The sequence below is a fragment of the Leptinotarsa decemlineata genome, unplaced genomic scaffold (assembly GCF_025532065.1).
Source record: "Leptinotarsa decemlineata unplaced genomic scaffold, Ldec_3_MD MMD2_tig00002159_RagTag_RagTag, whole genome shotgun sequence".
Lineage (NCBI taxonomy): Eukaryota > Metazoa > Arthropoda > Insecta > Coleoptera > Chrysomelidae > Leptinotarsa > Leptinotarsa decemlineata.
This window is the reverse complement of record NW_027412574.1, coordinates 107,301-132,336: the sequence shown is the minus strand read 5'-3', so window position 1 is coordinate 132,336 and position 25,036 is coordinate 107,301. Positions and strand designations below refer to the sequence as shown.

Genomic DNA, 25,036 nt, shown 5'->3' with positions numbered 1-25,036 from the left:
GGTAAGGTTGTAATCTTAATACTTCATGTCCATGTTCTCGTACCAGTTCATCTATAATATATATATTTTTCTTTCGGTTCATCTTAGCCAATGGCAATAATTCTGATTCTGTTAATTTTTCATCAAAATCAATGTTGTTTTCGTGTAACCAACCAACAATCTCCGATTTACTTGAAGAACTGGTAGGCTGTTTATTCAAAATTTCATTGTGGTATGGTGCATTGTCCATTATAGTTAAAGATGGTTCTTCCTAATTGGGAAGTGACTGTAAAGTAATCCACTTGGTGAACATCGTACTATTCATTTCTCCATGGTAATCTAAGGTCAAAGATTTTGAACAGAACAATGAACTGGCTTCTGGAAAAAACCCTTTCATAGAACCAGCATGCATAACAAGAAATCGTTTACCATCATATCCTTCGGGTGTGCGTACACTTTTTACATTATTATCCTGAGAAGACTTTCTTTTATTTCCTCTAGAATGAATCCATGTTTCTTTAAAGAAAACCACTTCTCGCGGTTTCAAACTTCTTCGGTTTTCCTGGTATTTGCGTAAAAAAAAATGCTCGTTGTGAAACGGTATTAGTTCTTCCAATCAAAGATCTTCGATTATCATCTTTTTCAAATTTAAATCCCAGCTGTTTCAGTAAAACATTTAAAGACGATTTGCACATAGAAACAATTTCCTTATTTTTCAGCTCATCCTTCAAAGATCGAAGGGTAAGATATTTTTCTGGAAGAAAATATTCAAATTGATATAGGTACATTTCAAAATTCATAGAATAGGAGAATTGATATTATAACTGCACTTCGAATACGAGATACAAGTGAAACTTCAAATGTTAAAGAAAAATATATTTGACAATGAAGTTTGACTAGTTAACCAACTATCATACATCCAAGGCCTTTCCTGATACAGTTGTGACTGATAAAAATGGGGGGTTATATTTGTTCAGTGCATCTGCAACTCTCTAAAATACAGTTGAGAAAAGTTATGACATTTCTTTTATCATTTTAAAGGTTACCTCTTGAACAGATGAAAATGGTAACAAAGGGCCTCCAAGCGCTCTCTCCCTTTCAAAATATTCGCACAAGTTCAACACAAATTGTTGTGTTTGTGAATTAAGAATACTTCCAGGCATAATCTAAAAAGGAGTATAAATATATTGTACATGTTTTGGCATGACTTCATAGATTTAATTAATGTTATTTCTCTCATTATTGTTTCCACACTCCCAATTACTCTTGTATAATATCCCGGTAATGCGAAATCATAGTCACAAATGTCAATTGTGAGGTTGGAAATATTAAAGAACATTTATGAATGAAACACATTGTATTATACTTGCTTTGAAAGTAATGATGTTTAGCTTTGAAAAAAACTATTTTTGTAATATATTTGACTGCAAAATACTGTAAAACTGACGAAAACAATAACCAATAACATAAAACAGTGATACTGTCAACTGTCAATATCATGTCTGGCAAATGGTTATCTCTTTCCACTGTTATGAGTATCAATTGATCATCACTGTAACATATATATCTTCTTCAGGAAGTGTCACGAAACAATAGTTATTTAACACCCACAACACCGTTTCCATAATTGGTGCGATGCTTGCGAGAGACCCCTAATAAACTTCACCCGAGTGTCGACATGTATAATATGCAATAATGTCAAATCTGTGACACAATAACCGTGGACCTACTGATGAAAAAAACAGTCATTTTCAGGGCTACATTATTCATACAAACAGTAATAGTAGTAGATTATGTGACAAATGACTACTTTGACTAAAGAGTCGAAGTTGGGAATTTATTAGTCATTGAATATCTGTGCATTATATGACAAATTACTACTTTCACTGAAAAGTCGAAGTTGGGAATTTGTTAATCATTGAATATCTGTGCATATGATGAGTACTACTTCAACTGAAAGTTGAAGTTGACTATTTGTCATCATTGAATATATATGCATATACTGCTGTCCGAAATTATCCTCGAAAAATCAGAACGCTATATATCAACTGCGCATAATCCTGACGTCCTGGGACCTGAATTTTGTAGAACCAGAACAAACCTGATATGATATGTGTTGAAGGATATGAAAATTAAATTGCTTTGATCTGTTATATAGCAAAAATTATAAAAAAAGCTAAAAAATATTTGTACTAATTTTTTAAAAGACTGATAGGTGGCGCCATCTTCTGTCACGCCTCCTCATTAACTGATTGATTCGATTTGTAAACGATTTCTCGTTGTTCCACAATTTGGCGTGAGAGTGGCAACTAGGGATTAGAGAGAGCATAGCTCCCAGGGTAGGCCGCCAGCTTCTAAACAGTGAAGAAGAGCGTGGGTAAGATGGAGGGTAGAGCGCCACCCGCTTTATCAACCCTGGAGCTTATATAGCATACTAAAGAAAAACGGGAAATTTATTCCTAACGGTAACCAATTGAATCAAACTCAGATCCAGTTAAAATATCTATAATTCCTTTCCCTAACATCCACACCTTTCTCAGTTGGTTCAAAACTTGTTAACAAATCCCTCGATTTATCTGTCAGTCTAAAAATTGTTACAACCGTTATTATAAGGACTCCCCCTACACATTTGACACAAAGTGTCAAATGTGAGAAGATTTTACTTTTCTAATAGACTTCCTGACGTCACAACTAGGCAAAGCTTAGCGAACTTTCCCTAACAAATCGATTTTACATGTTAAAACGCCATAAGAAATTATGTATATATTCATTGTAATGTGCTTGCATTGTAATAAGGACATTCGCGAACATTTTTGATTTGGTGTCGGTTAGTTGTTACATATTTTGAAAAAAAATCTCCATTGGTAGGTAACGTTTTAAAGAAAATTCAAGAGTTGTTATGTTTGTTGAGGTTATTTTATTTTTTTAGTTGAAATATAGTTACTTAACATCTATTGTTTTAGATATTGAACAAAACATGTTTTAAAGCTATCCTCTATAAATGATTTACTCGACAATGATAATGAAATGATGAAGAAAAATGCTGAAAATGCCTTGGAATCGAATCATGTGGAGAGTATGCAGTTTGATGCTGACTTGATGATGATGAGAGGAGAAATTCATGCAAACATGAAAGATAAACTCTATCATGTTGAAGTGAGTCGTATGTCATGTATACGTTTTTTATTTTTACCGAACAGTATCTTTGTTGCAGATCACACTGAATAAATCTGAAGATATTATATCTGCAAATTGTGCTTGTCCTAGAGGGATAAAATATCATCATATCGCCACATTAGCTCCTTTTGGACACTAGGATATATCTGTGACGGACAAGGAATAAGATCCACTGTGGGCAGAAAACTTATCGCTGCTAGAAGATTTTTATATAAAACAGTACCTGCCAAAATTTACACACAATCTTATATCAGCTGAAACTTGACTCAGTATATAAAATTATACCCAGATAATCATGTTGAGATGAAGTGTATTAGATATATGTAATAAATATTCAGGATGTTCAATATTTCTGTAATAGTATTGAATATAGTAACTGATGGGGACAAGCTCAAAATAATGGAAACCAAATCGATCAGTTGTAATAGATAGTATTTATTTTTTTATGGCCACTACTGTGAATAGTGAATAAAATTCAAAGAATTCGATCAGTGAAATCATATATTTATTCACCAAGGGAATCAAAAGTATCTATGTGGAAATGATACCATTTACAGATTCAAAATGGCAAGAGTCTCTGTTTCAGATATTTGTGAAGGCCAATGATATGAATTATATTACACCTATAGCACAAATGTTTCAATTCTAATGGGACTGTTATGAACCCAGGCTCCCAAGGAAAAAAGGAGGATGTCTCTCCAATACTTGAGACGCTGCTGTTTTGAAGTTATATTTTACAAGGTATAAAGTATAAACTCCATATGAACATTTTGGTATTATTTACAATGGACAACATAAGTGTGACGTCCAGAGTGGGTGGAGCTTAGCGAACTTTTCCAAACAATTAAAAAATGCATTGAAATTTTCATAAGAGCTTCTTTCAAATGAATGTTTAACAATTGTGGGGTACAAATAAGCCTTGTCAGTTATAATTTCACATTGGCAGGAGCATTTTCTACCTACTTATATCAAACAGCGACCCGTAAGTAATTATTTCTCAGTTATATTACCTTCTGAAGTATTTGTTAGGTTATGCATTGAATGTTTCTATCATTATTAAGTTTTCATTTTACGTTTAAGAATTCATAAAAAAAGATCTTCAAGTAATTTGTGTTGAAACAGCATTTTGTATGTTATTTTCCTTTTGTTTCAGATTTCTGAACTGCAGTAAACATGGTTACGTGTTTCGTTCCTGGTTGTAAATACTACAGTGAACAAAGGAATTGTAATTTGTTTGGATTTCCTGCAGACCCAGCTGAGAGAAAAAAGTTGATCAATCTCATAAGGTACCTGATCAGCATACTTAATACATAGATGAAGCAATTTATTGTTGAATCAATTTGCAGGAGACAAGATCGAGAGCCATCAAAGCATTCATTAGTTTGCAGTTGTCACTTTGTTAATATGGATAAAAAAATAGAACAACTTTATTTGAATTCAATAACTTTGTTTTCAGGAAACGAACTGTCAAGGCAAGAGAGGTTGAGCTGGAAATAACCAATATAAGTTCAGAAGCAGCAGGGACTTCACAAATATCTGAAACAGAGACTCTTGCCATTTTAAATTTGTGAATGGTATCATTTCCACATAGATACTTTTGATTCCTTTGGTGAATAAATATATGATTCCACTGATTGAATTCTTTGAATTTTATTCACTATTTACGGTAGTGGCCATAAAAAAATAAATACTATCTATTATAACTGATCGATTTGGTTTCCATTATTTTGAGCTTGTCCCCAACAGTTACTATATTCAATACTATCACAGAAATATTGAACATTCTAAATATTTATTACATATATCCAATACACTTTATCTTAACATGATTATCTGCGTATAATTTTATATACTGAGTCAAGTTTCAGCTGATATAAGATTGTGTGTAAGTTTTGTTAGATACTGTTTTATATAAAAATCTTCTAGCAGCGATAAGTTTTCTGCCCACAGTGGATCATATTCCTTGTCCGTCACAGATATATCGTAGTGTCCAAAAAGAGCTAATGTGGCGATATGATGACATTTTATTCCTCTAGGACAAGCACAATTTGCAGATATGATATCTTCAGATTTATTCAATGTGATCTGCAACAAAGATACTGTTCGGTAAAAATGGAAAACTTATACATGACATACGACTCACTTCAACATGATAGAGTTTATCTTTCATGCATGCATGAACTTCTCCTCTTATTATCATCAAGTCAGCATCAAACTGCATACTTTCCACATGATTCGATTCCAAGGCATTTTCAGCATTTTTCATCATTTTATTATCATTGTCGAGTAAATCATTTATAGAGGATAGCTTCAAAACATGTTTTGAGGCCATTCTATACCTGAAACAATAGATGTTAAGTAACTATATTTCAATTGAAAAAATAAAATAACTTCAACAAACATAACAACTCTTGAATTTTCATTAAAAACGTTACCTATCAATGGAGATTTTTTTCAAAATATGTAACAACTAACTGGAATCAAATCAAAAATGTACGCGAATGTCCCTATTAGCAATGCAAGCAGATTACAATAAATATATAAATAATTTCTCATGGCGTTTTGATATGTAAAATCGATTTGTTTGGAAAAGTTCGCTAAGCTCCGCCTAGTTGTGACGTCAGGACTCAGGAAGTCTATTAGAAAAGTAAGATCTTTCCACATTTGACACTTTGTGGCCTCAAGAGCTCAAGGCTTCCTGCTAGTATTGTAGGGGGAGTCCTTATAATAACAGTTGATACAATTTATAAACTGACAGCTAAATCAAGGGATTTGTTAACAAGTTTGGAACTAACTGAGAAAGGTGTGGAAGTTAGAGAAAGGAAATATAGATATTTTAACTGGATCTGAGTTTGATTCAATTGGTTACCGTTAAGAATAAATTTCCCGTTTTTCTTTAGTATGCTATATAAGCTCCAGGGTTGATAAAGCAGGTGGCGCTCTACCCTCCATCTTACCCACGCCCTTCTTCACTGTTAAAAAGCTGGCGGCCTACCCTGGGAGCTATGCTCTCTCTAATACCTAGTTGCCACTCTCACCCCAAATTGTGGAACAACGAGAACTCGTTTACAAATCGACTTAATCAGTTAATGAGAAATAAAAAGCGTGACAAAAGATGGCGCAACCTATCAGTCTTTTAAAACATTAGTTCAAATATTTTTTAGCTGTTTTTATAATTTTTGCTATATAACAGATCAAAGAAATTTAATTTTTATATCCTTCAACACATATCATATCAGGTTTGTTCTGGTTCTACAAAAGTCAGGTCCCAGGACGTCAGGATCATTCCCAGTTGATATATAGCGTTATAATATATTGAGGATAATTTCGGACGCCAGTATATGCATATATATTCAATGATGACAAATTGTCAACTTCAACTTTCAGTTAAAGTAGTACTCATCATATGCACAGATATTCAATGACTAACAAATTCCCAACAAATTCCCAATTTGTCATATAATGCACAGATATTCAATGACTAACAAATTCCCAACTTCGACTTTTTAGGCCCACTTGTATAGGTTCAGTTTAAACCACAAGTTTTAGTTAAACTTTGGTTTAACGAATTAAGTTCGTTGTATAGGTGTTTGTGACTGCCATTCGGAGTTTAACTGTCAACTGATAGATGGAGGGGCAGTTAAACTACAAGCGTCGGTTGAACACATGTTCGGATTGAATACTGAGGTGTCAACTATTTGTGGTTACTTTATGTATTATAATCTATAAATATTTGACGCGTCCAGATATTTTCATGTTTTCATAATGGACATATTTGAAATATTTGAAGATATATTATTTGAAGAGAAAGATGAGATAGATGTTATGAATATTGTGGAAAACCCAAGAAGACCCCGACTTTTTCTACCGCGAATCGACACATGAATATAATAACTGTCAAAGTAGCCCTGCAAACCCGTAACAGCAATGCCCATGATCTCCTTTATATCATCATCCTGTGTTGTAATGTGGGGAAAATTCCCATTTCCTCCCCCTGTTCTGTAAATTTTCTCTTTCTCTGCTGCAAATTTTTTCTTCGTGTTCTTTTTTACATTTTCCCACTTTGCCTGAGGACTTGGAGGTACGGGGTTCTTTCGTGTTCTTGCTTGTGTTAAATTCCAGGCACAATTTCTGCCAACATTTCTCCTTTTCCCTCCATGTCACGGCGTCACTTTTCTTGGACTCCAGAATGTCCTTATGGATTTTCACCAGCCGTAATAGCTCCTCCACTTGCTGCTTGGAAAAATTGGATGACCTTCTGTTAGTGTAAGTAGGAGATTTGAGCCGGTTCTAAGCCTCCCCCACCACTATGACGTATTAATTGATTTTTTATTGGTTTGGTGAAGTCAAGGTGATGTGACCTTGAAGGGTGTGGTGTATGGATCGTTCAGAATTTTTTTTCCGGTTCTGGGCCTCCCCCCGCCACTATGACGTATTATTTGTTTTTTTTTTGTTGTTTAGTAACATCAAGGCGATGTGACCTTGAAGTGTCTGGTGCATGGATCGTTCAGAATGTTTTTTTTTTCATATGAGATTTTGTGTGTGTGTGTAGTGACGTAATTACATTTGGTTGGTGTGTGGGAATGCACGGTACAGGGTTTACATTTTTCATTTATGTTCATGACCTTGAACATGTAATTCAACTTTGAGATTAGGGAACTAGATTGCATACATGGTAAAGTCAGGGTTTGATATTGTCCATCATGTTTACTCTGTACCTGTTTGTACAGAATAAACACACGTCTGAATACCACGAAGATCCATCGACTGATGAGCAGTCCTTCTTCACTAGTTTGGACGGTACCCATCGTGACAGAGAGCGTACACGTCTGCACTCCGTGAAGTTTCAACGACCACTATTTGCTTGTATCGCCTTCTGTCAACACATCGAGTTGGAATTGGTGGTGGTGGTGGTGGGGGGAGCGCCTGTGTTCGACGCATCGAGTTGGCTTCGACCTCGATCTACGTTACACCCTTAACGTACGTCACAAGGTAATAAGGATAAGGCGACTTTGAGGTAGTGTTTTGGGTTTCACTTTGAATGACTTTCATTCACACTTCATATTTTCACAGCTATTTCGAACAATGTTCAAAGTCGCATAACCTTGGGGGTTGACCTTATGATTTCAATGTGTCTCGGGTCACATTAACATCGAAATAACCTCTTCATACGTCACATGATCATGTGCTTGTCTATGTACAAACATACGTCTGCATACTTCAAAGATCCTCCAAGTAATGAATGTTCCATCGGTGTGAGCCCACCAAGTTAATAGTGGTGTGAGGATAGCCCTGCTATCGATGCTATCGACACGCAGGCAGCCGAGAACTGTGTTACTCCCCCCACCACTATGATGTATCAATTGCTTTTTTTTTGTTGTTTAGTAACATCAAGGCGATTTGACCTTGAAGTGTCTGGTGCATGAATCATTCAAAAATTTTTCATATAAGATTGTGTGTGTGTGTTTGTGACATAATGACGTAATTACATTTGGTTGGTTTGTATGTGTGTGAACGCACAGTATAGGGTTTCATCCAGTGCTTGTCTATGTACAAACATACGTCTGCATACTTCAAAGATCCACCAAGTAATGAATGTTCCATCGGTGTGAGCCCACCAAGTTAGTACGTCTACATACTACTCTTTCAACATTGAAATGATCTCTACAAACGTCACACGATGTCGACAAGGTGACTTTGAAGAAGTATTTACATGCGGACAAGGCGACATTGAGGTAATGTTTTGGATTTGACATACACGGTAGAGTTAGAATTTGACATTATCGACTGACTAGTGCTCCTTCCTAATCAGTTTGGATGGTACCTATCATGACAGAGAGTGCACACGTCTACACTCTCTGAAGTTCCAACGACCACTGCTTGGCTCGTATCACCAGGTTTGTTCTGGTTCTGCGAAATTCAGATTCTAGGACGTCAGGATCATGCGCAGTTGATATAGAGCGTTCTGGTTTATTGACGATAATTTCAGGCTGATGTTCTGGCTTTGACTGCGAAATGATCCTAAACTGTTTTGAACCGTCCCGAATCGTTCTTGCTCTCGAGGCTGAACTGTTCCCGTTGGTCATGCGCATTCATATGGAAATTTGTTTGGGCTATTTGTTAAGATGTTTTTTTATATATTTGATTTGAAAAATCGATGATTGAGGGTAGATAACATTTGAGCTGACTATAGGGATACGCTACATAACAAAATGGACATGATTATTAAATCGTATTTTCTCGTCTTCATCTCTTCATATATACGATAGGTGGCACAGTGGTCTCCTCAAAAGCGTTCTGATTTAAACAAGTGTCCGAGACTATTTCGGACTGTTTGAGATTTTTTGTTTGTACGTACCATGTCTTGCGCAGTTTCCAAACGTTTTGGGATGTTAGAACCTACCATCTGTCAACACATCGAGTTGTGATGGTGAGGAGGTCGGAAGACACTTTCAATTGTGAAATGACATTAACATACGTCACACGATGTCGACAAAGTGACTTTTGAAGAAGTCTTTATATGCGGACAAGGCGACTTTGAAGTAGTGTTTTGGGTTTGACTTTCACGGTGAAGTTATGATTTGACATTATCGTTCATATGTACTCTGTACCATATTGTACATAATAAACACACGTCTGCATAACGAGTTGTGATCGTAAATCATTTAGTATGTGAGAGCGCATCGAGATGAATTCGTCTTTAGTATATTTCTTACAAAATTTTGTTTACATTGTCATAAAACTTATGTGAAACTGATGATTACACAGAAATTGCTACTTCGAAATTCCAAAACTAATACAGTGTTGAATAGACAACTGAATCAAATTTCAAAAACCCCCTTTCCGATTGGAAAAAGTTTGTAACGCCCTCTCTGTTTCAAAGATCCACAAAGTAATGTATGTTCCATTGGTGTGAGCCCACCGAGTTAGTTGTGTGACGTCACAGCTGCAACTGTTTAACGATAGGAGAACGTGATGTTTACTCCACGGCGCGTGGCTGAGTAATGCATATTCATCGGTGGGTCCTCAACTCTCTCGATACGGAGATGACTGACGTAAAGCATCGCTCATCCCTCGCTGTCAATGGCGACGCACAGGCGGCGAGAACTATGTTAGCGCATCTGTCCTCTATGAACGATAGCGTAACGACTTCTATTAACGCGTCCACAGCTGAGAGCTAGGCTTAGCTGTGACGTCAGGCACGCCAAGTAGGTATGTTTATGCTTTATTACATATAAATGGTCCTCCAAGAGTATTTCAACACATTCTCAACATATAAGAGGACAAGCATTAGCTGGAAATATAGTTGCGCCATCTATGAACTGAGGTTGAAGACCGTGATTATCAAAGTGTGTAAAAGCATGTTGTTCACTTTCGTACGGTTGTGAAGGTCTTGAAGTAATTTGGAAGTAAAATGCTTCTTTATTTGAACAAAATAACTGAATAAAAACTAGTCACTGTATTTAGAAGTTGAAGAGCTTGAAATGTGGAAATAAAAGTACAATGGATTGAGTGTCAGTTTGAAAAGTAGAGACTGCAAGTAGTTTTTTAATTGATAATTAGAAACCAATCATGATTATGACCACTTTAAAAATATATCTAGTATGAATACGCCAGAGAAAACTATAGTATACAGTACACAGTTATACAAGTGCTTCGGTTTTGCAAAATATTCAGTGAAAATCACATAAAAAGTGTTACTTGAAGTATTCAATTCAATTGCTCCATTTTTCTAGTATTTCGCAACTTTGCGATTCCTGAATTTTAATATCTACGCAAAAATTGTATGAAATTCTGTACCTGAGAGGTAAACTGTCGTAACTACAAAATTCTCGATTTTGGGGTTATTGATGTAACTACATTATCGAGGTGTATAGTGTTGAGTGGATAGTTGCCGATATCTGCACAGCTAATGAATGGCGTCATAGCCAATGTGACTTTAATGTATCTGTCATGATATGATAGAGGTAAACTCAAGTAACTTGAGTTGCAACTGCTCTCTTGTAAAATTTGCAAAATGTTACGATAGTTTACCTCTGAGGTACAGAATTTATGAAAAAAATTATCGAATCGTTTCATTTTTCAAGAGTGATAGGTGGCGCCATCTTTCCGTCAGTAGAAAACCCAATATCAAATAAATGATTTTTGAGAATCCCAGGAAGTATGCAACACATCACATCACAAATGGTATCAAATATCACTTGAAAATTAGCTTAACAAACGAGCTTTCATTGAATTATCCGTGCATGGATGCAGAGACACAAATGAATGTCTAAGAAATAAAAAAAAAACACCAGTTGAAATATATTTGGTCAGGAAATACTCAACACATCATCAACTGAAAATTTATTTATACATATATGTACGTGCGAGCACGTACAATTATGCACCTACCATTTTTTACAACAAAATAATATATTAATCACTTTCAGATTCAAAACTTTCACCAATGTGCATAATAATAGGTGTAGTGTAATATCCATATCACAAAGAAGCTTTTCTCGTTCATACCATTTTTATGTTAGTGATTCAGTGTGTTTCACACATTTTGCCCAGGTTTCAGCGTTGCACTTCTCTAACGCTTCATTCCACATACTTAATACTTTTTCATCACTGTATCCAACTCTACCAATATATTTGTTATAGTAGGTTTTGCAATCAGCCAAAATTTAATTTGGGAGTTAAGGTGATAATCTTAATACTTCATGTCCATGTTCTCGTACCAGTTCATCTATAATATATAATAATAATAAACGTCTCTATTGTATTAAATGACATATGATATACAAATGAAATGAAAGTGTTGACGAAGTCTAGCTCAGAGCTAATCTACTCAACCAACAGGGGTTTGAATCCCGATTTGAAAAAGAAAGTTCACAAGTTAGGTAAAAGATAATTTTACTAAATGGCTGTACTTAGTAGATAAGAAAAATAATTGAGTGGCATAGTAAACATAAATAAGTTATACAGGTTAATCACCATCACATATACATTATTGAAAACTTACTAGCCTGAATAATTGCAGTCAATTAAAGGTAAAATGTGAATTATCAGAATTTGCTATATTACATCATTGTGTGGGTAATAAATAGTTCTTAAATTTATATTTGAATTTATTTATGTTAAATAACTTGAATTGGTCAGGAAGAAGATTGTACATTCGAATGGAGTTGAAAATAAAAGTTCGTTGAAATATCGCAGTTTTGTACTGGGGCATGGTCAGGGCAGATCTGTTTCTGACATTTTTTGAATGTTTTCTAGAAAGTGGAATGAATTTATGCAATGGAGCTGGTGGGTTGAACTTGTTTAGGAGTCCATGTGTGAATGAAACCAAGTGGAGTTACCGTCTATTTTCCATGTTCAGTCAGTTGCACTCTTTGAGTTTATGGGAGATGGAGTCATATTTTTCGTATTCCATAAATTAGTCTGCAATAACTATTCTGCACTTTTTGTATCCGATTACTATCATCTTTTGTTAAACAGGGACCAGGATATATATTTTCCTTTCGGTTCATCTTAGCCAATTGCAATAATTCCAGTTTTATTAACTTTTTCATCAAAATCAATGTTGTTTTTGTGTAACCAACTAACAATTTCCGATTTTCTTGAAGAACTGGTAGGCTTTTTATTCAAAATTTCACTGTGGTATAGTGCATTGTCCATTATAATCAAAGATGGTTCTTCCAAACTGGGAAGTAACTGTAAAGTAATCCACTTGGTGAACATTATACTATTCATTTCTACATGGTAATCTGAGGTCAAAGATTTTGAACAAAACAATAAACTGGCTCCTGGAATAAATCCTTTCATAGAACTAGCAGGCACAACAATAAATCGTTTACCATCATATCCTTCGGGTTTGCGTACACTTTTTACATTATTATCCTGCCAAGACTTTCTTTTATTTCCTCTTCTTCGGTTTTCCCGGTATTTGCGTAAAAAAATGCTCATGAAACGATATTAGGTCTTTCAATCAGAGCTCTTCGATTATCATCTTTTTCAAATTTAAATCCCAGCTCTTTCAGTAAAACATTTGAAGATGATTTGCACATAGAAACAATTTCCTTATTTTGCAGCTCATCGTTCAAAGATCGAAGGGTAAGATTTTTTTCTGGAAGAAAATATTCAAATTAATATAGGTACATTTCAAAATTCATTGAATAGGAGAATTGATATTATAACTACACTTCAAATACGAGATACAAGTGAACCTTCAAATGTAAAAGAAAAATATATTTGACAATAAAGTTTGACTAGTTAACTAATTATCATACATCCAAGGCCTTTCCTGATACAGTTGTGACTGATAAAAATGGGGGGGGTTATATTTGTTTAGAATTTTTTCTCACTAGTCAGTGTCGTGTCTAAGTCATTTGCATCGAATAATATCTGCTTTCTTTTTAAGAATCTTCTGCACCGATACACTTAATTTCATTGGTTAAAAATGACATTTGTCAAAATTTAACCTATGGTATAGCTAGAATTAGAAGTCCCGACGCAACACACTCAAACAGAAAACACGTGAAATAACATTTTTATCATATAAACATCTGAACAGTCAATTTGTACCGTCTTTCCTTCACCATGTATTAAGAAGGTGTACTCACTGTCTTCATACATATCGTACAGAGTATATCGTACTTCCATTTCCTGCCCTTCAGGTAAATCAGATGTTTTCTTTTTGATATGATGTCTACTTTTTCCTGGAGTTGATGGAATGGGTTTGTGTTTATTTCTTTGTTTGATGTTGAACACCGTTTTTTCAGATATTTTAAATGCATCTTCAACTCTCTAAAATACAGTTAAGAAAAGTTATGACATTTCTTTTATCATTTTAATGGTTACCTCTTGAACAGATGAAAATGGTAACAAAGGTCCTCCAAGCGCCCTCTCCCTTTCAAAATATTCGCACAAGTTCAACACAAATTGTTGTGTTTGTGAATTAAGAATACTTCCAGGCCTAATCTAAAAAGGAGTATAAATATATTGTACATGTTTGGCATGACTTCATAGATTCAATTAATGTTATTTCTCTCATTATTGTTTCCACACTCCCAATTACTCTTGTATAATTATCCGGTAATGCGGAATTATAGCCACAGATATCAATTGTGAGGTTGGAAATATTAAAATTAAAGAACCTTTATGAATAAAACACATTGTATTGTACTTACTTTGAAAGTAATGATGATGCATTAAGCTTTGAAAAAAACTATTTTTGTAATATATTTGACTGTAAAATACTGTAAAATTGACGAAAACAATACCCAATAACATAAAACAACGATACTGTCAACTGTCAATATCATGTCTGACAAATGTAGCTAAATTGTAAATTACCGTCGGCTGTCTGGTTATCTCTTTCCACTGTTATGAGTATTAATGGATCATCACCATAACATATATATATCTTCTTCAGGAAGTGTCACGAAACAATAGTTATTTAACACCCACAACACCGTTTCCATGATGGAAATGGGACATAATTGGTGCGATGGTTGCGAGAGACCCCTAACAAATTTCACCCGAGTGTCGACATGTATAATATGCAATAATGTCAAATCTGTGACACATAACCGTGGACCTACTGGTCAAAAAAAAAACAACAGCCCTTTTCAGGGCTGCATTATTCATACAAACAGTAGTAGATTATGTGAGAAAGGACTGCTTCGACTAAAAAAAGTCGTGGTTGGGAATTTGTTAGTCATTGAATATATCTATGCATTATATGACAAATTACTATTTTCACTGAAAAGTCGAAGTTGGGAATTTGTTAGTCATTGAATATCTGTGCATATGATGAGTACTTCTTTAACTGAAAGTTGAAGTTGGAAAATTTGTCATCATTGAATATACATGCATATACTAGCGTCCGAAATTATCCTCAGTAAACCAGAACGTTATATCTGCGCATAATCCTGGCGTCCTGGTACCTGAATTTTGTAAAACCAGAACAAACTTGATATGATCTGTGTTGAAGAATATAAAAATTAAATTGCTTTGATCTGTTATATAGCAAAAATTATAAGAAATGCTAAAAAATATTGGAAATCATTTTTCAAAGGACTGATAGGTGGCGCCAATTTTTGTCACGCCTTTTATTTCTCATTGACTAATTAAGTCAATTTGTAAACGATTTCTCGTTGTTCCACAATTTGTCATGAGGGTGACAACTATGGATTAGAGAGAGCATAGTTCCCAGGATAGGCCGCCAGCTTTTAAACAGTGAAGAAAGGCGTGGGTAAGATGGAGAGTAGAGCGCCACCCGCTTTATCAACCCAGGAGCTTATATAGCATACTAAACAGAAATGGGAAATTTATTCCAACTGGTAACCGATTGAATCAAATTCAGATCCAGGTAAAATATCTATAATTCCTTTCCCTAACATCCACACCTTTCTCAGTCGGTTCCAAACTTGTTAACAAATCCCTTGATTCATCTGTCAGTTTATAAATTGTATCAACTGTTATTATAAAGACTCCCCCTACAATACTGGCAGGAAGCCTTGACCTCCTGAGGCCACAAAGTGTCAAATGTGAGAAGGTTTCACTTTTCTAACAGACTTCCTAATTTCTGACGTCACATGTAGGCGGAGCTTACACACACCGGTGAATACGCATTACTCAGCCACACGTCATGGAGTAAACGTCACGTTCTCCTATCGTTAAACAGTTGCTGCTGTGACGTCACACCGCTAACTTGGTGGGCTCACATCGATGGAACATTCATTACATTGTGGATCTTTGAAAGAGAGGGCGTTACCAACTTTTTCCAAACGGAAAGGGGGTTTTTAAAAATTGATTCAATTGTCTATTCAACGAATTTCGAATTGATTCAATTGTCTATTCAACACTGTATCACTATTGGAATTTCGAATTAGCCATTTCTGTGTAATCAGCAGTTTCATATTCGTTTTATGACAATGCAAACAAAATTTTGGAAGAAATATACTCAAGACGAATTCATCTCAATGCGCTCTCCTCACATACTGAATGATGGCGTTCACGATCACAACTCGTTATGCAGACGTGTGTTTAATATGTATAAACTGGTACAGAGTACATATGAACGATAATGTCAAATCCTAACTTTACCGTGTATGTCAAACCCAAAAACTACTTCAAAGTCGCCTTGTCCGCATGTAAAGACTTCTTCAAAAGTCACTTTGTCGACATCGTGTGACGTATGTTGATGTCATTTGTAATTTCAGAATTGAAAGTGTCTTGCGATCTCCCCACCATCACAACTCGATGTGTTGACAGATGGTGATACGAGCCAAGCAGTAGTCGTTGGAACTTCAGAGAGTGTAGACGTGTGCACTCTCTGTCACGATAGGTACCATCCAAACTGATTAGGAAGGAGCACTAGTCAGTGGATCTTCGTGGTATGCAGACGTGTGTTTATTCTGTTATGCAGACGTGTGTTTAATATGTATAAACTGGTACAGAGTACACATGAACGATAATGTCCAATCCTAACTTTACCGTATATGTAAAATCCAAAACACTACTTCAATGTCGCCTTGTCCGCATGTAAATACTTTTTCAAAGTCACCTTGTCGACATCGTGTGACGTATGTAGAGATCATTTCAATGTTGAAAGTGTAGTATGTAGACATACTAACTTGTTGGGCTCACACCGATGGAACATTCATTACTTGGTGGATCTTTGAAGTATGCAGACGTATGTTTGTACTTGGACAGCACTTGATGAATCCCTGTATCATGCATTCACACACACACACAAACCAACCAAATATAATTACGTCATTATGTCTCACACACACACAAAATCTCATATGAAAAAATTCTGAATGATCCATGCACCAGACACTTCAAGGTCACATCGCCTTGATGTTACTGAACAACAAAAAAAAGCAATTTATACGTCATAGAGGTGGGGGGAGTTACACAGTCCTCGGCCGCCTGCGTGTCACCATCGATAGCGAGGCTAGAGCGATGTGTTACGTCACATCCTTCTCCACATCGACAGAGGTGAGGGCACACCGATGAATACGCATTACTCAGCCACACGTCGTAGAGTGAACATCTTGCTCTCTTACCGTTGAACGGTTGCTGCTGCTGTGACGTCACACCACTACTAACTTGGTGGGCTCACACCGATATAACATTCATTACTTGGAGGATCTTCGAAGTATGCAGACGTATGTTTGTACATAGACAAGCACATGATCATGTGACGTATGTAGAGGTCATTTCAATGTTAATGTGACCCGAGACAGACTAAAGTGTCAAGATCAACTCCCAAGGTTATGCGACTTTGAACATTGTTCGAAATAGCTGTGAAAATATGAAGTGTGAATGAAACTCATTCAAAGTCAAATCCAAAACACTACATCAAAGTCGCCTTATTCTTATTACCTTGTGACGTACGTTAAGGGTGTGACGTAGATCAAGGTTGAAGCCAACTTGATGCGTCGAACACGGGCACCCCCACCACCACAACCAATTCCAACTCGATGTGTTGACATAAGGCGATACAAGCAAACAGTGGTCGATGAAACTTCACGGAGTGCAGACGTGTACACTCTCTGTCACGATGGATACCGTCCAAACTGTGCATTACCACACACCAATCTAATGTAATTACGTCACTATGTCACACACACACACACACACACACACACACACACACAAAATCTCATGAAAAAACAAAAATTCTGAACGATCCATGTACCAGACACTTCAAGGTCACATCGCCTTGATGTTACTAAACAATAAAAAAAGCAATCAATACGTCATAGTGGTGGGGGGAGGCCCAGAACCGGCTGTATACCTCTACTTACATGTATATCAAAACTATGAAAGTGGGAAAAATTATATTGAAACCAGGCGTAATTCCGCATATATTTGATTGCCAAATTGATAGACCGACGTCCCATACATATAAAGCTCCATTTGTTCAAAAAAGAAAAAACAAATTTTGTTGAATAATTGTAACGAAGATATCGCTGAGAATCAAATCATCTGTGATGAAGCAGGTACACAGGAAAAGTCCTTCGATGTTGGAATTCAAGTTAATATACAGGTTATTCGAAGATCAAAAGCTGAACAGACCGTAAATATTATATACTACCGAGAAACAAATCGTTCTAAAGAAATAGAAAGTACAGAAAATATTGGAAAAAATTACTACTAAGATCCCCGAGGGCAGTGATAGTTTGAGTACACCAGACATGACTTCTGTTGATACATCATCAGATTCTACTTTGTCTGGAATATTAGTTGAAAACTGGAAATCGAAAAACAATATTGAGCGAAGATCTATTCACATCATAGAGGAAAATCCGAAATTATTTATTATAGAACTTTTTTCTCAAAAATGCCAGTTACCCAGAATTGATATATACCTACATTACTTTGAAGAAAATTAAATTGAATTGACGATAGCAGCGATTCATAATCTTTAACTGCAGGCCCGGTTGCCACCGATCGAAGCTCGTTTGCCTGGTGTGACGTCAAGATGTACCGCGGGCGATCTCACATTTTCAATTGCTCTTGTTCAGTAGTTAATTGACATATAAACCGGAAAATATTGTGGGATACTTGAAAGGTGATTTACTTTTATAATATATAATTTTCAATAAAAAATAAATCAGCCTGAATGAGCCCATTGTATTTTAAACGTGATAAACGTACCAAAGTTTTTACGAATAAAAATGGTGAGAGTTCAACGTCACAAATTGACTATTTCCCTACAAATATTGATAAGTCAATAGACAGTGAAAGAGTCGAGAAAATGGATTTCAGTGACCATTATGGTTTGATGTTTCAATTGAGGAGGGACTGTTTGCAAAAAAATAATAGAGTATTGAAAGAATTTAGGAAGAGAAATACGTGTCAGGAGAACTTATTGAAATTAGGAGAATTTTTAGTTAATGAAATGGCTGGGAAATAAAAGAAGTATTCTCGAATTTTTTCAATATATCACTATACGCTTTAGATTTTACAGAGGATAACGAAGGAAATCCAGGCGGAAGGTAGACAACTGAAGAAAGTTTATTGTTCAACCAAAAAATCATTCATATTTTAACGGTTTTATTTGGCATGCCCTGTTTGTCTGGTCAAATTTAGTATTTGAAGTTGCTTTTGACAGATTAATTTGATATTTGATGCAAATATTTAGTTTTGTATTATTGTGATTCCAAAATGGCCGAAGCTCCTAAAATAGCAGATCACATATTTTTTCACTACTACCTCAATATGGGTATCAAATGACAGGGCTTCACTGGAAGAATGGTAGTCTAGGTCCTAAAATCCTTTTTTGGAACTTTTGTCTAAGGGCGTTCGAAAATTATGATCCGGGGTTCATTCGATTCGGAATGACCTCTAGCAACTTTTTGAAATATTTCAAGAGGGGCTTGACAAAATTGCAAAAGTTATAAACAATTTATTAAAAAAGGGGGGTTTCGTTTTTTGCAAATATTTCGGAAAATATTAAAAATATCCGAAATAAAAAAAAAATCTTAAGGTCGATTCAAACACATCAGTCCCGTCATGTCACAGTTCCGGCGCCGAACGGAACAATCCGTCATAAAATTTATTCTTTAATAGAAATATGCCACCGGCGTTCACATTCATCCGTTTCCGAATAGTTTCCAAGCAGACCCGTCTACCGTCCGACCGATATTTTTCGGTTTTGCCGGAAACATGGGCGGTACAAGTGAGTGTTAGAAAATATAATATTTTATATGATTTGTCTCATGCAAAATGTATGGACATTATTGTCAAAAATAATATTTGGAAAGAAACCTTAAAGAAACTGCCATACGCTGCCTTGGTGAAATAGATCTTCTCCAGTGTTTGTCTTTTTTTTTTCTTTTTTTTTTATTTTTGAAAACAATATGTTAAAGCACTTTATCGACATCCTAAAATATTGATGAAATTTTACTTCATCATGAAGCAGTTCTCTATACAGTGTCGCGTATTCTTCTTCCATATCTCTTTTTTTCCATGCGTCATGAATCCATTTCCGTCTTTTTACTTGGTTTGCTTCTGCTTCTTCTTCGTCCAAACATATCTTTTCAACAGATTGGTCGCTGAAGAATGATGCATTGCGGGTGTGTACGGACAGATGAAACGAATAGTTCTGTGACGGGATGGTACCCGTTCGGTGCCGGAACTGTGACGGGACTGATGTGTTTGAATCGACCTCTAAAGAGGAGGAAATTTCCTAAAAAAAAAATTCTACCTCCCGGAACTCTATTACCAATATTTATAATTTAGATTCAAAGGGTTTAAAGAGGGCGATGCGCGTCCGCACGCGTTGACCTATACTAACCTTTGAACAATGAAAATCATTTTGACTCATTAAATATTATTAATAAAAAAATGCACATACCTTCTAGACACTTGAATGAACGGAAATTCATGGAAAAAAAATTCCGTGATTAGTTTATTAGATATACTTTAGTTAAATATTAAATTACATAAAAAACCTGATAATTTATAAACTAAAAACCTCAAATTATTTTACTTCCTGTAGCTTTTTTTGAAAGCCCTCGAAAAAATTTCCGTTGCAAAAATTAAAAAATGTTGATTTTCCACTTTGTTAATAATAATCAAAGATGTTAAAAAGTGAAAATAAACAAATGTATTGTTTATAAGATATTTGATTTTTTTTTGAGGGATTTTTACCAGTTTGTTTCTTGAAAAAAATTCATTGCTTGAGAACGCATTTGTTGATCAACACTTTCTTAAAATTATAATTTCGATTTCTCTTTGATATTCTCAAATTATTTTTCATTTATATTTTCATTATTAAGTTAATAAAGTAAATATAAATTTATATTTATATATATATATATATATATATATATATATATATATATATATATATATATATATATATATATATATATATATATATATAAATATATATACAGTGTGTCCAAGATAAGGATCCTAAGCATGGGAATCTCAGTACCTGTTGGAGATACAGCTTAGGTTAAATTAGGAAAAAGTTGTGTTCTTCAAAGCTTATTTACATGCCGTTTAGAAACTTGAAGAATTTTCATGGCCTGCTGAGATATTTGGGAAAAACGAGAATTTGACAATATCAATTTTATTTTTTTCTGACTTTATTTGAGAAGATATCAAAAAACGAATAACACTTTTTCATTGACACTTTCAAGGTACTACACGATGGTATTTTTAGTTTTTATATCCGACGTTTCGTTTTCAAAAAACCATCATCAACTTAATTTTTTTAAATAGCCCGAAAAAAAATACACCCTGTATCTGATTCCATTTTTTATTACGAATTCAACGATGTAACACATGCCATTGTTTTCTTTTTAGTTTAAGGGAAAATTGCATTTTTTCTATTTTTAAAATGTATTTTTAAGTAGGTTAATAATGATTTTTTTAAAGTAACGAAAACAACAAAAAAATTAACGCATTTTTTATTTAATTCAAAGGAGGTGTTCAAACAGGTTTCCGTTATTTTCCAAACATAAGTATGATCTTCTAACTGTAGAACTTAAAACATCACGTAACATCTCTGGTGTAATACTGTTGAATGAGACAGTTACACCTTCTCGTAACTGCTGTTCAGTTTCAAAAGAATGTTGGTAAACCCGGTTTTTAACAAAACCCCATATGAAGAAGTCCAGAGGAGTTAAGTCAGGGGATCGCGCTGGCCAAGACACTTCACTAAAGGTTCCAATCCACCTTCCAGGAAATCGCTGCGAAAGATACTCTCGAACTTGTCTAGAATTATGTGCAGGAGCACCGTGTTGTTGAAACCAACAGTTATTGACCTGTGCCAGAGGTAAATTATCTAAACAGTCTCCTACATAGTTTTGCAATAAATGATGGTATCGTTCGGCGGTCAAAGAATTATAGTAAAAAAAACGTAGTATTTTAGTTCCTAAAATTGCACACCACATATTAAACCCAAAACGTCCTTGATGTCTTGATATTTTCATAACACGCGGATTTTGCTGAGCCCAGTAATGCGTATTGCGGCGGTTGAAGATACCATTATTAGTGACCATACTTTCGTCGGACCATATTATTTTTGAAGGGAAATTATAATCTTCTTCACACGCGCGTGTATACCATTCGCAAAAATTTCGGCGCCGTTCGAAATCCCCTGGTTTAAGTCCTTGGCAAATCCTAAATTTATAGGGGTGATATCTATTTTTACGCAAAATAAATTGAACTGTGGATTTGGCTACTCCTACATTATTTTCGATTTGCCCAGTTGATATTTCAGGGTTCTCAACAACTGCTTGTAAACCATTATTCTGGGCTTCTTCTGAAGATTCCTTTTTTCGAGATAAAACAGGCTTTTTGAATGAACCATATTCTTTTAATTTTCGAGCCAACTCTAAGAAAATGGACTTACATGGCTGCTTTCTTTCTGGATATGTATTAAGAACATTGCTGCTGTATTTACAGTATTTTTGTGGCACAAAATGTAGCACGTTAGCATGTCAAACTTTTCTTCATGGCTATAATGCTCACCCGACATATTCGACGATAATAGCATAATATTATCTATTCAACAATAAACAATAATAACGACAACAGTAACAATAACTCTAAAAACAACAACTCGACAAACAGGCTAACAACAACGACAATTACTATTTTATCGTGTAATTGAATAATATTTGACAGGCTCGGTGACAAGTATTTATGTCAAAGCATTTGTTTGCAACGCCTACTTAAAAAATTTTTTTTAAAATAGAAAAAATGTAATTTTCCTTTAAACTAAAAAGAAAACAATGGCATGTGATACATCGTTGAATTCGTAATAAAAAATGGAATCAGATACAGGGTGTACTTTTGTTTCGGGTCATATAAAAAAATAAAGTTGATGATGGTTTCTTGAAAACGAAACGTCGGATATAAAATCTAAAAATACCATCGTGTAGTACCTTAAAAGTGCCAATGAAAAAGTGTTATTCGTTTTTTCATATCTTGTGGACAATTCATATTAGAATAATGTGAGGAATCACCTCCTGAAGTTTGTCAAAGTATTTATATATATATATATATATATATATATATATATATATATATATATATATATATATATATATATATGTATATATATATGTATATAAGAGAGGAAGGGTAGTCGTTGCTGACTAGTTAAGAATAAAAACTATTGGATAGTGGGGTATTGCAGCAAGTAAATGAGTACTCTTTTAAGTTAGTCCAAGCTTTCGGAAAATTTTATTTCCATCATCAGGGAAACTACAATAATATAAGTTTTAAGGTAAAATCAAAAATATTAATTGTTCATGACTTACATCTTATGTGAGGATGGTTACATTGATGTTAAAGAAAAAATGTTGATACATTGGAGAAGATGAAACTTGATACACAATTCTAAATGCTTGAGATTATTTTTTATAAAATATTGTTATTCGTCAGACCGTTATTCATACCATGCGTGCAGGATTCAAATGAACGAGTCTGAGAATAGAACGTTAAAATGCCAGAGTGACATCTGTCAATTGATAAAACTTATATGCTCTCACTAGGAGTACCAAGTGTACTCTAGTGTATAATGTAAAATTTATGTTTGGTAACATTATTATGAAAGATTAAATTTAAGATATATTATACAATGGAATTGTTTAAATTGATATTGTTTTTGTAAAAGCTTTTATCTAGAGTCAATAAGTAGGAATAAATTTCACTCAAGTGATTAATGTCTGTTTTTTTATTCATACAATTGTTATTTTCAAAAATGTAAGACATTTCTAGAAAGGACCTCTTAACTGAGGTTGATTCAGTGGCTAATACTTTCATTGCGTTATAATTCATAAGGTGGTCCAAATTATTCACATGGTCTGCTAAAGAGCATCTTTCTGGATGTAATCTACAGTCACTTTTGTGCGAAGTAATTCTAGCACCTAATGATCGTGAAGTTTGGCCAATATATATCCTGTCACATGATTGACACGGAATACTATACACAACATTCACTTGGTTTATTAGAGGGACCTTGTCCTTGACTTTGCTATGGATTGATTTAACAGCACATACTTTTCCTTCAATAACAAATTTTATAAGCAAACCTTTGGAACTCCCATGGGAGCATCTATTTCTCCAATATTAGCAACATATGTGATGGATGATGTATTGGACACAGTATTACCAGTATTATCCTTTAAACCTCATTTTTTGAAAAAAATATGTAGATGATATCATAGTTTCATTGCCTCATGATGGCATCAATGAGATTCTTGACACTCTCAACAGTTACGACCCATACATTCAGTTTACGATAGAAACAGAAGATAACTTGCAGTCAGTACCATTCCTGGATACAAAGTTCATCAGAACAACAGATAACAAAGTCTTAATTGACTGGTACAGAAAACCTTGTAGCTCAGGTAGATACATGAACTACCTATCGTATCATAAACATTCGATGAAAGTGAACTTGGTCAAGCAACTGAAAAATAGAGTGCTAAAAATCTCTGACATAAGCTTCCATAGTAAAAATCTTAAAATTCTTGCTAATCTTTTCATAGAAAATTCTTATCCAATCCGTTTGATAAATAATATTTTGTTCAGTACACCAATATCTCTAGAAAACTATAATTTAACTTCCAATTTAACCCTCCCTGTCAATGACAATATAACTAGTGATGCTCCAACCCAATTCATTTTTACATCCTTACCTTTTATCAAGGAGATCACTCCCAAACTATCTAGGATTTTTCAAAATTTACCTAACATTAAAATAGCCAATAAAACGGTACTTACCATTAAATCAATCCATAGCAAAGTCAAGGACAAGGTCCCTCTAATAAACCAAGTGAATGTTGTGTATAGTATTCCGTGTCAATCATGTGACAGGATATATATTGGCCAAACTTCACGATCATTAGGT

At 34.7% G+C, this 25,036-nt stretch overlaps 1 protein-coding gene across 1 annotated transcript; it reads right to left on the bottom strand.

Annotated features, from left to right (window-relative positions):
- Positions 1-4,950: 4,950 nt before the first annotated feature.
- LOC141482957 (uncharacterized) lies at positions 4,951-5,511 on the bottom strand. The gene is made up of 2 exons (XM_074176998.1): positions 5,300-5,511; positions 4,951-5,241 (listed from the first exon to the last, which is right to left on the bottom strand). The coding sequence occupies exons 1-2, from the start codon at positions 5,486-5,488 to the stop codon at positions 5,014-5,016; spliced, it is 417 nt and encodes a 138-aa protein (XP_074033099.1). The 5' UTR covers positions 5,489-5,511; the 3' UTR covers positions 4,951-5,013.
- Positions 5,512-25,036: the final 19,525 nt, after the last annotated feature.